Source organism: Euprymna scolopes, chromosome 10 (assembly GCF_053919585.1).
Source record: "Euprymna scolopes isolate OS-2025 chromosome 10, ASM5391958v1, whole genome shotgun sequence".
Taxonomy (NCBI): Eukaryota; Metazoa; Mollusca; class Cephalopoda; order Sepiida; family Sepiolidae; genus Euprymna; species Euprymna scolopes.
The window spans coordinates 23,030,272-23,048,475 of record NC_136491.1 but is presented as its reverse complement, the minus strand read 5'-3'; the positions used below and the strand labels follow the sequence as shown (position 1 = coordinate 23,048,475).

At 34.9% G+C, this 18,204-nt stretch overlaps 1 protein-coding gene and 1 long non-coding RNA gene across 3 annotated transcripts in view; both read left to right on the top strand.

Moving 5' to 3' along the window:
• LOC145285864 (tRNA (uracil-5-)-methyltransferase homolog B-like) overlaps positions 1–4,042 on the top strand; it is a 61,980-nt gene extending 57,938 nt beyond the window's left edge. Inside the window, exons 13-14 of the mRNA XM_080134308.1 lie at positions 556–655; positions 2,754–4,042. Coding sequence (XP_079990434.1) covers positions 556–655; positions 2,754–2,874 — 221 coding nt within the window. The 3' untranslated portion in view covers positions 2,875–4,042. The remainder of the gene's footprint in view (positions 1–555; positions 656–2,753) is intronic.
• Positions 4,043–9,743: 5,701 nt separating this feature from the next.
• Positions 9,744–13,361, top strand: LOC145286405 (uncharacterized). Of its 2 annotated transcripts, none has more exons than XR_013869154.1 (3): positions 9,744–9,852; positions 12,637–12,685; positions 12,838–13,361. It is a non-coding gene; the product is annotated as an uncharacterized LOC145286405 (long non-coding RNA). The 2 variants fall into 2 exon arrangements; XR_013869155.1 differs by having other exon boundaries at positions 9,772–11,003.
• Positions 13,362–18,204: the final 4,843 nt, after the last annotated feature.

The following is an 18,204-nucleotide window of genomic DNA, read 5'->3' as shown; positions in this document are numbered from 1 at the left end:
AATAACTACCCACCAGAAACTTTTCTGAAACTAAACATGGCTTACAAATCAAGATTTGTCATTTTATTTTTTGTTTATTCCTTTTATCCATTTTTTTCATTCATTTCTTTCATTCTTTTTTTCTTCATTCATTTTTTTTCATCCATTTTTTTCATTCATTTTTTTATTCATTTATTTTATTCATTTTTTTCATTCATTATTTCATTTTTTTATTCCATTCATTTTTTCATTCATTTCTTTCATTCTTTTTTTCTTCATCCATTATTTTCATCCATTTTTTTCATTCATTTTTTTCATTTATTTTATTAATTTTTTTTCATCCATTTTTTTCATTCATCTTTTTCATTCATTTTTTTTATTCATTTATTTTATTCATTTTTTTCATTCATTTTTTCATTTTTTTCTATTCATTTATTCCATTCATTTTTTCCATTCATTTTTTCATTCATTTTTTTTCATCTGTTTTTTCATTCATTTTTTCATTCATTTTTTTTCATCCATTTCTAATATCTATTTTTTTTCATCCCGTTATTCAATTTCTCTTTTACTTTGTAGGCAAATCTGTAATTCGATCGATTCGTAGGTGCAAACCAATCAAACGCTTAGTATACGTTACTTGCCGTCCTATAGGTAACACTCTGACTAATTTTATCGAGTAAGTATTTTTTTACAACTAATTTCCAATTTAATAATTGTTTCAGATATTTAATAACTTATAATTATACTAGTGGATGCAGTTGTCAATAATTGCAGAAAGCACATTGAACACGTTTTATTTTTGGAATCTGACCATGACATATATCTCCATCTCTACTATTATATAAAAGGAACTTTGTTTGAATTTGTTCCCTATGGACTCCAAAATTGTTGAGCCAATTTTTATGAAATTTCAAACAGATTTATGTTATGTATCTAGCAGTATCCTTAGATAGATTTTGTTTTGGAATGTCTTCAGTAAGTATTGATAATTGCAAAAAATCTGACGAAAGAAGGAACAGACGATTTTGACCAAAGTTAACACCTTATACAACCTAACATCACAAGTACATTTGAGAAATTTTTTCCCCTGCAAGGTGAAAGGCCTGACATATAAAATCAACAAAAAGTTCTTTGATATGTCAGGGGCGCATTCAAAATGAATTTTTCTGTTTAAAGCACAATTATGACACTTTTGCATTTTTAACTTTTAATTAAGCTGCTACATATAAAAATTTTATAAAATCAATAGTAGGTTCTCTACAGTGCAATGTAGACTACAATGTATTGGGAACTGTGTTACTAAGAGAAGGCATGTGAAACTTCCTTCTGGTGCACCGCAATGGGTCCCCAACTAGAGCAGACAATCGAGTGATTTGACTAAAAAAATGGTAGATTTCGCTAATTTCAATAACAATAAAAATATGGGAGTATGAAACAGTCCTTGATCATTATTCAATCTCCGGCAATGTTAGGTTTCCCTGCTAGTATATATATATATATATATATATATATATATATAGATATATATAAATATATAGGGAGAGAGAGAGAGATAGAATGTTATATCTATTTCTGTAGAACATCTAAAGAGAGAGAGCTCAATGCATAACAGAACAAAAATAAAAGTAAAAAGAAAAAAACAATCAAAAACTTTGCTTTATCTCATAAATTTATTTTCACAAAATAGTACCTTTTCAAATGACAGAGCTGGTCAAGATTTGCTATCCAACTAAGGATTGATCTCTCTCTCTCCTTATCTCTCTATAGATATATATATATCACTATGTTTTCTGTGGAAATGAAAAAGCTGATATGGTGGCCAAAAATTCCCTAAAACTCCAAATAAGCAACATAAAGGTCCCATACATGGACTACAAAACAATAAATTTTATTACAAAGAAATGGCAAGAAAGCTGGAATAATTGCCAAAACAACAAACTCTTCCAAATTACGCCTATACTTAAAAAAACCCAAAACAAACCTATTAGATCCCAGAAAATAATGTAAAGAAAGAGTAGTCTTATCACGTATCCGGATAGGACTCACATACATAACTCACTCCTATATACAAAAAAGTGAAGAACCTCTCAAATGTATACCATGGCAAGAACCTTATAAAGTGAAACACTTTTTTCTTCACTGCTATGACCTCACACAAATTCGTCAACACTACTACAAGGCCACAAACTTAAAAGAACTCTTCGAAAAACGAAACCCTAAAGCCATTCTTAATTTCCTAAAAAGAGCAAATCTTTACCATAAAATATAAATGCGATCAAATAACAAAGTCTATCAAAACATTGTTCGAATATACCCAACAAAAATCAACTCTGAAAGCATCTAAAAATTTTAATTTTATATACAGCATTAAATGATCCAAAGAAGGTTGATATGCTGGTCAAACAAACAAACTCTGAAATGGATAAAAAAAAATTTTATCAGATTCTTTTTTTTTTTTCTTGCAATCAGCTATCCTCATTTGCTGCTTAAAAGAAAAGGAAATTGGGTGCTTGTCCAGATCTCACCACATAAAAAAAAAAAAAATAATGATAATCTGTATGATGTACATACCTGTGATGGAAAGAAAATATTGTACACAAACAAAGCACATAATATTTCTTTTTTTAAATAAGAAAATTAAATTTTATGGCTAAACGACGAGCAACAATCTCACATCATTTTGGTTATTCTGGGCAAGCGCTTTTACCCTTACACTGAAGTATTTTTTTTCTTCTAATTCTTAAACTAAGTTTTCTCTTTTCTTTTTTTGTCAGTCTATGCCGACCTGCCAACGAAGATTTTCCAGGGGAAGCGTTTAATCCAGTCGATGCTGTTCCTGTAGATATGTTTCCACACACTCTTCACTGCGAACTTGTTGTTGTCTTTGAAAGATGAGAACTACCTAGAAATTGATCGGTTGACAAAATGGCACAGAATACACAAGTATTAATATGATGTACATTTAGACTCGCTATCATCAAATCATCTTGCAAAGAAAACATTTTTCTGCGTCAGAATCTTTTCCATATAACACTTATTGTTGGCAAGTTTTTGATCTTAAAGTAGTATTTTTTTAGCTCTTTACATCAAGCGGCTTCATACTTTGTCTGAAGCGATTTTCATAAAAAAAAGATACTATTATATATTAACTGCCTCCAAGATGTTCCGTCTATCACTCTCGTTTAGCTGAAAGACTGTTCTGCAAATCTAGGAACATGTTATCATGACGTTTCAATGATTGACCTTTTTTCTGCACCCTTTTACCATCCTTTCTAGACAGTAAGACCAAATGTATATTGAATTTCAAAATATTGTGATTTCTAAATACAATATATTGTTAAGATTTCTTGTTCCTTAGAAGCGCCGGTTGAGTTTGAATAAAATAAATATGTATTATATATGTTTGAAACCAAAAACAACGCATTATTACAAAATAAACAGACGTTTATATTGTTTGAAAATTATGTTGAAATTCATAAATATATTTCGAGGCAAAGCCTCATCATCAGTATGTCTTTCTTTCTAATTTTTTTTTTTTAAATTTTTTTGTCATGTTGTTGCTGGGGCAGATAATCAGAAAGTAGAAGCCCGTTTGTTGTTTTTACGGTAGTTTTTTTTAAATTTAAACGTCTGTTTATTTTGTAATAATGCGTTGTTTTTGGCTCCAAACGTATCTAATACATATTTATTTTATTCAAACTCAACCGGCGCTTCTAAGGAACAAGAAATCTTAACGTGAATCCCGCGTGACCTAACACGTCGTTCCGAGATTTAAAAAAACTACCGTAAAAACAACAAACGGACTTTTACTTTCTGATTATCTGCAACAACATGGCAAAAAAAAAAAGAAATACATACTGATGATGAGGCTTTGCCTCGAAATATATTTATGAATTTCAACATAATTTTCAAACAATATAAATGTCTGTTTATTTTGTAATAATGCATTGTTTTTGATTTCAAATGTATGTAATACATATTTATTTTATACAATATATTGTATTTTTTAAACTTACAGAGAATTTGTTCAGATTGTAGACTTTCGCTAAAAAGATGGTGTGTTGCCTTGATTAGAACTTCACCGCCCATTCTCAAATGTACGGAATAAATATTGTCAATCCTTGAACTGTTATCCATTTTAAGATTTCTGTTTCAGTTTATTTTTCTTCTTAATATTGGATGAAGTTCTTTGGATGCAACGGAGTTGTCTATCACACAATCATTTCTATTATTATTCTCATACAATCTTTCATAAAAATTCACCCAGTGACAGAGAAAGTTTTTCATATTTAAAACTAGCAGGGCTATCCGGTATTGCCCGAGGTAAAAATGTAACATAACTTCTATCCATCTCTCTCTTTCCCCCTCTCCCATTCCCTCTTCTTCAAGCAGCCCATTCCTTTTTCTGAACATGACACACAATTCGAGAGGACATAAGGGAAACAACTCTGAAACAAAAATCAGAGTTACTTCCCTTTACATGATCAAATTAAAAGATGTCTTGATAAAATAATAAATGATATAGTCATTTGACCCTCAAATAATTAATCTTCTTTTTATTTCAAATATTATACATCTGGTTTTATGTTGATTAAAAAAAAACTTGTGGATTTTTTTTTTTTATACAAAGGATCACCACTTATCAAGGCCCAGAGGTCACTCGAGGATAAGGGTTAAAGAGTGTACAGTAGTCAAAGGGACAATATCATAGCTATCGTTAGAAGTGTAAATTTGATAAATTGGATTACTTAAGGGGAACGACTCATCAAGAACTTGTTTACATTAGACTTCAAGACAACGATATTGTAGTCAGCTGGAAAGCAGGCGAATGGAAGAGAGTTCCACAGGTGTGCAGTTCTAAGAAAGAAGCTTTGTGCCTAGCATCTACATTTAGGTTTAGGCACAGATAAAGAGTGGGGGAAATTATTGATAGTGTTTTCAGCTAGACAAGTGTGAATGTTTGGCGAGGGGGGACCATAGATTGGAGCTCAGATGAGCACTTGCCATGAAAATAATGATAAAGCAGAGAGAGGCTCCCAACATCTCTTCTGTGGGAAAGAGGTTGCAGGGAAGAGAAAAGGGCATCCCCCACTAGGCCACAAAATTTATTTTGAACTCTGTCATGGCAGGATAAGACCTTTCTAGCAGCTCCTGCACAGATGCGGCAACAATACTTCATTCTTGGATGTACCTGGCTCTTATATAGGTAGAGAATTGCATTAGCAGTGAGATATCTACTGAATCGGTAGAAGGATTCCACCATTTTTCCAGCCACCTTGTTAATTGATTTGATGTACGTATTCTATTAAAGATCAGGACTAAAGGTCAAGCCCAGAAGCTTGTCAAAACATGGAGACTCTCTAAGACAAGAGTGATTCATTTCAATTGATGCCAATTGGGATCAGAACGTTTATGATGTAAAGATAGAAGCTTGGTTTTAGATGCATTAAAAGTCACCAGCCACTACAACATGCTCAAGATCAGAGGAGAGAGAATTAGAGAACTTGGTCATTAACAGTCTTTGATGTGCTACCATAAATGGTAGTGCCATCAGCATAAATGTCTACGAATGATCTAAGGATGTGATTTGGAAGATCATTGATGTAGATCAGGAAGAAAGTTGGACTCAGGATGTACCCCTGAGAGACTCCAGCATTAATACTGTGAGCTTCTGACTTCTGCCCATCAACCACTTCTCTAATGAATTTATACCATAGCTGGAGATCTTGTGAAGTAAACCTTTATGCCATACCCTATCAAAGGCCTTTGATATGTCAAGAGCAATTGCCCTAGAAATAAAGCCGCCATCGAGAGATTCACTAATTCTATGAGATATAACCATAAGCACATCTGCTGTAGATCTAGCAGAAAGAAAACCATATTGCATGTCACTAAGAAGGTTATTTTTGCTGAGGTGGTTGACTACTTTTCTGCTTAACACAGATTCCAGTAACTTAATCATGATGCACAGGAGACTTATTGGTCTGTACTAAGGGGTAAATGGCCAATCACCTGAATTCTTAAATACAGGGATTACTGATGCGGTTTTCCAAGGTGTTGGGAAGCAATTCTCCTTAAGACAATGCTTAAACAGCTTTGTAAGTACGTTAGTTCTGGTTGAAGTTTTTTCAACACTATAATTGGAATGCCATCAGGGCCAGTTGCTTTACTGGAATGAAGCCTTAATGCTTGTTTGAAAGTGAAATTGATTGCTGTAGCTGATAAAATGAAAAAAATTAAAAAACATTATTAACGATTTGGATTGTTTGCACTTGAGTTCTCATTTTGAGTGTTATTTTTATGTTTCAGCCAACGTAACCTTTTTTTTTTTTTTCATAAAGGAGTCACCACTTATCAAGGCCATTCGAGGATAAGCGTTAATGAGTGTACAGTAGTCAATGGGAAAATATCGTAGTAATTGTTAGTAGTGGAAATTACTTGAGAATTTGTTTACATTGGACTTGAAGACGACCATATTATAGTCAGTTGGTAAGCAGGAAAACATAACAAAGTTCCATAGTCGTGCAGTTCTAAGAACGAAGCTTTGTTCATGGCATCTACATTTAGGCTTAGGCACAGATAAAGAGTGGGGGAAATTATTGATAGTGGTTTCAGCTAGACGAGTGTTTTTCGTGAAAGTCAGGACGGGGGTACCATAGATTGGAGCTCAGACGAGCACTTGCCATGAAAATAATGATAACACAGAAACAGGCTTGTAACGTCTCTTCTGTGATTTTTTAGTGTTATTTTCACATTTCAGCCGACGTAACCTCTCGGACCTTCTTGTTGAACTCGGGAATCTTTCTGTCAAATTCAAGAATCTGCACAGATTTTTTAACAGAATCCTTTATTAAATCCATGGGGGTAGCATACTCTCATTTTGTCAGCCATGACCAGGTAGAAGTCCTTTATGATATTAATTCAAAATTTTGTTCTGAACATCGCCCACACTGATGATTGAACCTTTAACCTCCAGAAGAGTGTGTAGCAGCCGGCACCTGCTGCATCACAGGTGGAGACTACTTCTCACAACGACGAGATTTGAAATCCATTTTTTTATCTGGCTTGTCCAATCACAAGCCAGCTCTCAATCACGTGACAGAGTATATAAAAGGTGAAATCTGTAATCATTAATTCTCTTTCTTGCTGGTCTACCCAACAGCAAACATCGCTGGGGAGCTTTGGCCTCCGGCAGAACGTGAGTACTACAAGCTAGCTATGGCTCTCTTCAAACTCATATTTATTTCCACATGCCATACCCAAACGAACATTCTTTGTCATAACTCACACTCACACACGACAGCACATTAATACACTCAAGACTTTGCCGTTTCTTTCTCTTTTAATTGGTTTCCTTTGCCCCAGCGACTACTAGCTATAAACACGTGTGGACTGAGCTGGTCTCTTCTTCAACCAGCCGGCATGATATTAAATTTATCTTTAAACACATTCAACACTTTTCTCTCTCTTTCAATGACGAAACCTGTTACGAGAAAGGTATGAAAGAGTGATCACGAGATGACATTGAAACACAGAATCATGTTGGGTTGGGCAGCTTTGCAAAAACACAGTACTATTCTAAAACTAAAAAGGGTGCCGATAATTGTTAAAGTAAAAGTTTATTTGATTTATGTCATCCCAGTAGTTTTATATGGCCTTGATTGTATCACATGAACTAAAAAACTAACTAATCGCATTGAAGTTGTAGCGGTCGACACTCGCTACAAACACAGGCAGGAGCTACTTCTTATGACTTCGAGATTTGAAATCCACTTCTTCTTGACTTGTCCAATCACAAACCAGCTCTCAATCACATGACAGAGTATATAAAATACGAAATCACAAACCCTCCTTCCCTTTTTCTCGCTGCTTGCCCAGCAGTACAACAAGCTAGCTATGACTCTCTTTTAACTACCATATATTTCCCTGTGCTGTACCCACACGGACTTTATTTATCATTCTACAGTATTTCTCTCGTCGACAACACACGACAACACACAGACACACTGAAGACTTTGTCCTTTCTTTCTCCTGCAATCGGGTTCCGTTGCCCCGGTGACTACTACCTATAAACACACTTTTCTCTACCCTGCAACCTCTCTCCCACAGAAGAGACGTTGCGAGCCTATCCTTGTTTTATCGCTATTTCCAAGCAGGTGCTCGTCTGAACTCCAATCTCTGGTCTCCCCCTCACCAATCTTTCACGAAAAACACCCGTCTCACGGAGTCCACTGTGAAAAATTTTCCCCACTCTTTATCTGTACCTAAATCAAAACGTAGATTCCATGAACAAAGCTTCTTTCTTAGAACTACACGCCTGTGGAACTCTGTTCCGTCTGCCTGCTTCCCACCTGACTACAACCTGTATGTCTTCAAGTCCAACATTAACAAATTCCTAATGAACCGCCCCCTTAAGTAAACACTTCATTAAATCTCCACACTAACGTACTGTACTTGCAATAACCCTTATCCCTGAGTGGCTTCCTGGCCTTGATAAGTGGTGACCACCGTGTAAAAAAAAAAAAAAAAAAAGACTGAGCTGTTATCTTCTTCAACCGGCCGGCATGATATTAAATCTATCTTTAAACACATTGAACACTTTTCTCTCTTTCAACCAACTCTTTTCACGACTACGACAAGCGAGCATGAATAATGAATTCTCTTACTAACGCTACTAATGAAAATGATATAAAAAGTTTGTTTATTTTTATTTATTTATTTTTTTTTTACACGGTGGTCACCACTTATCAAGGCCCGGAAGCCACTCAGGGATAAGGGTTATTGCAAGTACAGAACGTTAGTGTGGAGATTTAATGAAGTGTCTACTTAAGGGGGCGGTTCATCAGGAATTTGTTTACGTTGGACTTGAAGATATCCAGGTTGTAGTTAGGTGGGAAGTAGGCAGATGGAAGAGTTCCACAGGCGTGCAGTTCTAAGAAAGAAGCTTTGTTCATGGAATCTACGTTTTGATTTAGGCACAGATAAATAGTGGGGAAAATTTTTGACAGTGGATTCATCTAGACGTTATCAAACGTTATAATGAGACTTCCTTTCGTTGTCGTCATTATTGGCTAAAAGTGTCACTTACAACTGAATATTACTAAGTACTTTATCTGTTATGCCATGAGTGTTTGCAAACAATTCTGATGTAGTTAATGATTATCAAGAAAATAGATGACATAAACACTGAATTATGACGTCATCCAGTATGCACAGTGACAAGATACAATCAGACGAGCTAATTGAATGTATTTCTAATATTTGTTTGTTGAAACTCAAATATTTTGAACCATACATGTTTCTATGGAAAAACATCGAAAATGGTCTAGATAGAAACGTTTTAATTTGAATAAAATAAAATACGCATCAAGTGCGCTTGAAAGCCAAATCACAACGTAATATTAGGAAAATAAGCAAATATTTTACTTGTTTGAAATTTATCATAAATATATTTCGGAGGTATACTCTATGTGTTGTTTTTTTTCTTTTTTTTTTCTTTTTCTTCTTCCTTGCCATGTTGTAAATTTGGAGCAAGAAGTATGTTTGTATAGAGCCGTGCATTGTATCTGGCGGTTGTATTTTGAAATATTTGAACTGTGCGTAGGTAACGCGTGAATAACGTCAATACAGACTTCTTGCTCCAAATTTACAACATGGCAAGGATGAAGAAAAAGAAAACAAAGAAACAAAACAATATACTGAAGATGGAGTCTACCTCCGAAATATATTTGTGATAAATTTCAAACAAATAAAATATTTATTTATTTTCCTAATATTACGTTGTGATTTGGTTTCAAGCGCACTTGATGCGTATTTTATTTTATCGAAAATGGTGTTTTACATTCTGAAGAAGAAATCTCAGTTGAATATAAGGTATGGGTACTTGTATAGTTTAATCAAGACATTAAAAAATGAAAATATCGAAAAAAAAGAATAGATTGTACGTTAGGGTAGGTCGATTTTGGCATTATGACTAGGTCTATGCAGAGAAAGTCGTTAAATAGCATTAAGAATAACAACACAAAATACTTTTTTTCTAAAACTCCATCGTTTTTTGCTAAAATGAATTTAAACATTGAAAAACTCAATAAGCTGCGTCTATGTCGCAGGGTGCCGGTGTTAAATCAAAGAATAAGCATGTCATATTCATGCCGGTTTTGAAGAAAACATATGAAGGGAGTATAAACAATACGTTTTTTCTTTTGTTTGTAATATCTATTTTATTTTTAGAAAACTAATTGAGTGTCGATATAAAAAGACACCCTGCAAAATAATTCATTTAAAATGAATTAAACAACTAATAAACCAGGGCTTTATTTTATCCGGTTGATATTTTTGTCTACACTGCCAAGCAATCGGCTTCATTTTCGTGTTCATACGTGTGTTTACTTTGTTAACCGGAGCTTAATTCAAATATAGAAATTATTACATTTTGTATTTTATATCTTAACAAACCTTTATTGTTTCTTTTTTGATATTTACCAATTTTTCCAAATTTTAAATTTAATTCATAATTTCCTTTGTTTAATTTCTTACCATATCATAAAATATGTATTTTGCAGATATTTTTCTAACCATGAGTCGGAAACGAACTATTTTTACACAATTTGTGGGCACACCTTTTCCATTAAATACATAATCCCTACTTTCCGTCAGATTATTCAATATGGTTATTATTGGAGAATTCTCGCCCAAAGTTAAATAAATTTGCCCTTTCAAAATTAATAGCAAATGATGTTAAAGATATTTGGAAGGCAGTAAATTCCAGTTTGCCCCTATTAACTGAAAAATGGATTGTACACAAATTGCAGGACACCTGCTTTAAAAACACTAAGCAAATAAATAGAAACGTTTTATCCGCATATGCCAAAAGTCTTCTGGTCAATTACAAATTGACAAATTATTTGATATTTCATCTTGTTCGTGTGACCTGCCAATTGCAAGTTGTCATGCCAAAAATATTAAATGCAAAAAAGAAAATTGTCAGTCAAAGCATATTGTCTGTACCTGTTCCATAAAAAAAGGTTAGTTTATTCTATTTTTTAAAATTTCTCTTGTTTGTTTGAAAAATCTTTTTAATGAAAATCATAGACATCTTAAATTAAATGAATTTCCATAATTGTATTTTATGTAAACCAGTGAGAAAAGAAATTACAATTTTTTTACGTGAAATAGAATTTATTTCTAAGATTAGCGTAGATTAGAATAAACATTTGTCGAATTTTCTAATTCAGGTTCCTGTGGAGGAGAGAGTATTTGAAGGACTAAAGAAATAAAATAGGACTCGAAGGCAATTTTCAATTGAGACCTGTTGATAAAGCTGTAGTCTCAAAATCTAAAACGTTAACTGTGTTAGGAGAAAAGCAAGTTGATTCACCCCCCCCGCCTATTGCTTCAACATCCCATGACCAGAATATCATTCTGACATCAGAAAATAGTGATGGAACAGATGAAAGTTTTGAACCAGAGGAAGAGTGTAAGAATATTTACAGCCTGATAAAAATTCCTCGTTATGCCATTGAACTCATCAGAGGTGATGTCTCATCAAACCTAGGTGCAAGTCTTGCAAATGCTTTTCTTTTGGATCTACAGGCTGCAGGCCTTCTAAAATCAAATATTGATTTAAGGAATTTTTTTCTTGATAAGTCCAAAATTGACAGAGAAAAAGAAAGATAAAAAAATAATGCCTATCAAAAACATAATAAAAAAATTAGAAATCTTTTCTGCATTGGTAATGATGGGAAACACGACAAAGACACTTTATTTTACATTGAAACTGTCGATGAAAAAGGAAACAAAAATCGAAGAAAAGCTAAAGGGCAAGAGCATCACTTGACATTTACGAAGGAGATGGGTTGTGGAAGTAAGGGAGCGTATCTAAGACATGGAGTGATTCCTACTGTTAGAGCCACTGGTGCTGTTCTGACAGATGAAGTTCACAAAGTTCTAGAAGAGTATGAGAGTGTCAATACTTTAAAGGCTGTCCTTTTAGACACCACAAGCACCAATACTGGTTTCCTCACTAGAAAACAAGCTGTATAGAAAAATACACACTATTGGTTGTTCTATACACCAGAATGAGCTTCCTTTTAGGGCATTATTTCAATTCCTTGATGGAAGTGCACGAAGCCCAACATCATTTACGGGTCAACTCGGAAAATTATGTTCTAACAATTACCATCATTTACCTCAAGTTGACATTTTACCAGTGAGTAGTCCTCTGGAGGGCAGGTATTCTGAACTAACAGAAAATGATCTCACTGGTGACCAAAGACTACTTTTAGAGTATGCTGTTGGTATTTCAAGGGGTAAAGTAGACCCTCAGTATACAGCATGAAGGATCTGACCTTTAAATCAAGCAAAATGGCTTACTCTGGCAATCCGATTAATGTGTTTGTGGACCCGTAAAATTTATCCATCTGAATTGACCAGAAAAATGCACCAGCTGATTAGTTTTATTGTAGAAGTTTATACAGTTAGCTGGTTTGAAATTAAACTGGATAATAAATTTCATAACCAGCAAATGTATATTTTTAAAATGATTGGGCAAATAAAAAAGCAGCCTCCAGAAATTCAGGAAATTGTTTTAAGCAATCTTCAGCTTAATGCTTTCGCCCTTTTTTCTAGTGAATATTCTGTTCTCTTTGTTAAAATCAGATGAAATGGAAGTGAGAGAAGAAGCTATAAGAAGAATTTTAACCATTAGGTAAGTAAACATTCATATAAAACTGATCAAATTGTTTATTTCGATTTATACATTCATTTTCAATTATTAAATTTAAAAAAAATTAATTAAAATAAAATTGTGTTCATTTGTTCAAGTTAATAACATTATTTAACTTCTCTTTTCTTTTTCAGTAGTTGGGAACCAGTGAGAAAGCGTTTAAAAAATATCAACAATAAATTTTGACGCTTTACATTTATCAAAGTGGAGGGTCAGAGCCAGCACTAACTGAAGAATTATCATATCATGAACTTTAGTAATTATTTATGAGTGGCAGAAAGCCAGAGTTACCTGATTTGCCTGCACATTCACAAAGTGTGGAAAGTGCTGTAAAATTGACATCAGAAGCCTGCCAATCAGTCTATGGACTTGAAGCAAGACATAGACATATTATTGCTAAGATGTTATGCCATGAAATGAGGCCATTTTTTGCTTCAAAGTGATCCTATAGGGAGAATTTTTATATTATGGTAAAAAAAATAGCTTTTTTACTTGCCAATTGTTTTGTGTTTTTTATACAAGCATAGATAACTGCCTAGAGATAGGTAAATAATTTGTTTTAGGTTTTATTAAGACTTTTTTCCAAACAGAATAAAAACTTTTTATTTCATTGATAGTAAAAAGAATTGAATTTTGCAGTTATAAAACAAAGTAAAATGCAGCATTTATAGAATTTTGTAATTGCCGCCACCTCAGTATGAGGGGGGGGGGGCAATTATAATTTTGTTTAATATTTAGCATATCAGTCATTATATCGTTTATTTAAATATATAAAACAACTTGTTATGATTGACACTGCAAAATACTAAATAATTTCTCACAAATCTTTCACAGATAAGGATTTTTTCCGTGTCTCAAAGTAGACGATCTTTAAAATCAAATTAGCATCCAATGCTTGATGTTAGAAACCTAGTTTTTTTATATTTGTACTCCTCATATGTTTGTGCAACTTTCTCTGCTTCAACCTTTTACATTTTCCCAAAAAAGTTGAAAATCAACCTACCCTATTGTACGTATCTGTTATGGAATGAAGTTCTCCGAAAAAAATTTCACTTATTAAACAAGTAGTTTTTTTTTTTTTTTACAGCGAAAAACAATTTGTTATGATACCGAGCAAAAGGTAGTCACGTTTCGATTTTTATGAATAAAAACTAGTATTCAAGATGGGGGAGGGAGTGTCGGCGCTTTAAACTAAGTTATCTCCCCGTGACGTGTTCTAAAAATTCAAAGATGGCTACTTTCATTGTGTCCTCATAAAAACATGTTTTTCCACTGTAAAAAAAAAAAAGAAATACTCAATCAAATTAAGTGAAATTTTTTTTTTTTTAGATCTTCAGTCCAAAAAAGATACATACAATATAACCTTTTTTTGGTATTTTAATTTTTTAATGTCTTCATTAAACTGCACAAGTACCAAAGCATGTGTATCAGAACATTGTTTTCTACTCAATGGCGGTGCTTCGGCAGAGTTAGTCACGTACGTCACTGTGATTTTTTTTTTTTTTTTCGTTTTAAACTCAACTAAGGAGCAGGAGGCCTCCCGAATGTGACTTTGACACTCCCAGTCAAGTTGATGAGCTCTGAAGCTGAAGGGTCTCAGCAGCAGTAACAGTAATTCAAACAGCCTTTTTCAAGGCTAACTTTTCAACAAACTAGTATGCAACTACTACTGCCTGCCTGCCTTCTGAAACTACCCTCTACAACAGTGAACACTGGTTCACTTCTGGAGCTCCCAACACCTCCTGCAACCTCCAGCAGTTCCCAATGCCTATTGCAGGCAAGCAGAAAAGAGTCCCACAGGTGTGTAGTTCTAAGAAAGAAGCTTTGTTCAAAGAATCTATGTTTAGGTTTAGGCACAGATAAAGAGTGGGGAAATTATTGATAATGGTTTCAACCAGATGAGTGTTTTTCATGAAAGTTTGGTGAGGGAGGACCATAGATTGAAACTCAGATGAACATTTGTCATGAAATATCACGATAAAGCAGAGACAGGCTCGCAACATCTCTTCTGTGGGAAAGAAGTTGTAGGGAAGAGAAACAGGCATCCCCTGCGAGGCTACGAAGTCTATTTTGCACTCTGTCAAGGCAGGATAAGTCCTTTCTCGCAGCTCTGGCCCAGATGTGGCAACAGTACTCCATCCTTAGTCATACCTGGCTTTTATATAGGTAGAGAATTGCATTAGCAATGAGATATCTACTGGAGCGGTAAAAGGATCCCACCATTTTTCCAGCTACCTTGGCAACGGATTTGATGTACATAATCCATTTCAGATCAGGAGAAAAGGTCAAGCCCAGAAGCTTGTCAAAACATGGAGCCTCACCAAGACGAGAGCCATTCATTTCAATTGATGCCAAATGAGAATCAGAGTGTTGATGATGTAAAGATAGAGGCTTGGTTTTAGATGCATTAAAATTAACCAGCCATCTCTTTCCCCATTGTATCAGATGCTCAAGATCAGAGGAGAGAGAATCAGAGAGAACTTGATCGTTTATAGCCTTTGAGGTATTGCCATATATGTTAGTGTCATCAGCATAAATGTCTCCGAATGATCTTAGGATGTGATTTGGAAGGTCATTGATGTAGATCAAGAAGAGAGTTGGGCCCAGGATAGACCCCCTGAGGGACTCCAGCATTAATACTGTGAGCTCCTGATTTCCACTCATCAATAGGGCTGTGACAACAGAATATCGTTTTCATTCTTTTGACTCTCAAGTATATATCCGACACAGTCAATCAACTGAGAACCACATCAGTCTATATAAAAACATATGATATTAACGAATATATACTGAAGAGTTAAAACAATGAAAAACAATGAAAAGGATATGCTGTTGTCACAGCCCTACTCATCAACCACTACTCTTATGAACCTATCAGAGAGAAATGATTTAATAATTGAGAAGACATTTCCAGTTATACCGTAGCTGGAGATATTGTGGAATAGACCTTTATGCCATACTCTATCAAAGGCCTTTGATATGTCAAGAGCTATTACTCTAGAAAGGAAACCTTCGTCAAGAGATTCACTAATCCTATGAGATATAGCTGTTAGCACATTTGCTGTAGATCTAGCAGAATGGAAACTATCTTGTGTGTTACTAAGGTCATTTTTGCTGAGGTGGTTGACTACTTCTCTATTTAACACAGATTTCAATGACTTACTCATGACCCATAGGAGACTGATTGGTCTGTACTGAAAAAGAGATGACGGATCACCTGGATTCTGAAATGCAGGGCATACTGATGAGGTTTTCCAGGATGTTGGGAAGCAAGTTCTGATTGAAGCTTTTTGAGCACTATAATTGGAATGGAGTCAGAGCCAGTTGCTTTATTGGAGTCAAGGTTTTTGATTAGCTTTGCACAGATATTTGTATGTCACATAGTATGTTTTTAGATATAGGAGGAAATACAGGGGGTTGGTAGCCTTGATTGCATAGAGTAGAATTAGCTGCAAAGTTCTTGACAAAGAGTTTGGTTTTGTCAGATGCTGACGAGATTACCTCAGGTCCATTGATGATGATTGGGATAGAGCACACGCTTCTGTTCAGGACCCTATTTGCCAAACTGGGGGCAACCCAGCTGCTTCTCAGCTACTTTGGGCTTAATGAACTGAACATACAATTCTCTCGCATCCTTTATTACTTTTTTACATTGATTGCTGGCAGTCTTGGAAGCGGCTTTAATTTCAGTACATCTATTACGTTGGAAGCAAGTGTTACGACCTGGAATGTCTAGGGGTAAAAGTCATAACACAAAATATAAAAAAAATTATTTAAAAGAAATTAGTTTTTCCGGGTTTTTAGATACGGGAGGGATATATCCATTTTCTCGAAGGACATTTATAAACACGAGACAGGAAAAACACATCCAAGTAACAATACCGAGGCCAATGGAAAAATTAACACAATTTTATTTACATATATAAAAATATATTGTAACGAAAGTAAAAGAGAATGTGTAACTGGATGAATAAACAAACTTGAAATAGATTCGAGAGAGAATTTCCGTGCAAAAGAAATAAACAGTTCACACCCTGTCGTCTGCTTTTAACTCCAAAATGGAAGGATATCCTTTTTGTGTTTTTGTTTTTGTAGTTGCTTTCATATATGAGAGAGAGATATAGAGAGAGAAAAATAAACAATCGACTCACTCAGCGCCGGGTTTTAAATATTTCTGTCACATTCCTTTCTTTTGAAACAATTTCATTCCTTCATCCATTGGATACATCGTCATTCCTCATTATCGCCTTTTTTCGTTTTCTCTGTCGTCAAAATATATCGTTCATTTCTTTGCCGTCGTCAGCACCACAAACGCCGTCACCATAGCCAACAATGTCGCTTGCCTGACCCTCCTCCTCGGCTGCTATATCGTAACTGTCTCGCCACCCTGCGCCGCTCCTTTCCCTCTCTCTAGTATACCTTTCTCTCTCTCTTTGGCGCCCCCTCTCTCACTGTATGTACCTGCATCTCTCTCGCGTCACTCGCTCAATAACACACGAGGCGGATGCCTGCAGCTTTCCCTCTCTCTAGTTTCATATCTTCTCTCTCCCCCTCTCTCTTTCTTTACAGTTTATAGGCGTCCCCTCGCTGTATTTTCGTATGTTCTCTCTCTCTCTCTTTTTCTTTTTCCGGATGTTTACAAATTCACTGAGAGCAGACGACAATATAAAGCGCGATAAAACAGAATTTTCTCTCTCGACCTTTTTTTTTTTTTATAATATTAAAAGTAATTATTGTCTCAAATTATATATTTTTTTCACATATTTGTAACACAAGGAAAAAGTGATTTCTGTGCGCAATGGCAGCAACACATTCTGGAGAGAACCATGGTTGGCCATTAGGTTTTTGCTGGAATTTTTTTGAGAGTATGAAGCGATCTATATCTACAATTAGCCATTCCATCAGGTCTGATAATATAGAGGACATTCTTTTTAAACATCCATTGCCAAGGTCGCTGGAAAAATAGTGGGATCCTTCTACCGCTCCAGAAGATATCTCACTGCTGATGCAATTCTCTATCTATATAAAAGTCAAGTACGTCCAAGGATGGAGTACTGGTACCACATCTGGGCAGGAGCTGCTAAAAATAGCCTATCCTGCCTTGACAGAGTACAAAATAGACTTCATAGCTTAATGGAGGATGCCCTTTTCTCTTCCCTGAGACGTTGCGAGCCTATCTTTGTTTTATCATTATTTCCATGGCAAGTGCTCGTCCGAGCTCCAATCTCTGGTTCCTCCCCACCAATCTTTCACAAAAAAACACCCGTCTAGCTGAAACCACTGTCATTAATTTTCCCCATTCTTTATCTGTGCCTAAATCAAAACCTAGATTCCATGAACAAAGCTTCTTTCTTAGAAGTGCACACCTGTGGAACTTTCTTCCGTTTGCCTGTTTCCCACCTGACTACAACTTGGATGTCTTCAAGTTCAACATAAACAAATTCCTGATGAACCGCCTTCCCCTTAAGTTACTAACGATTACTACGATATTATCCCATTGA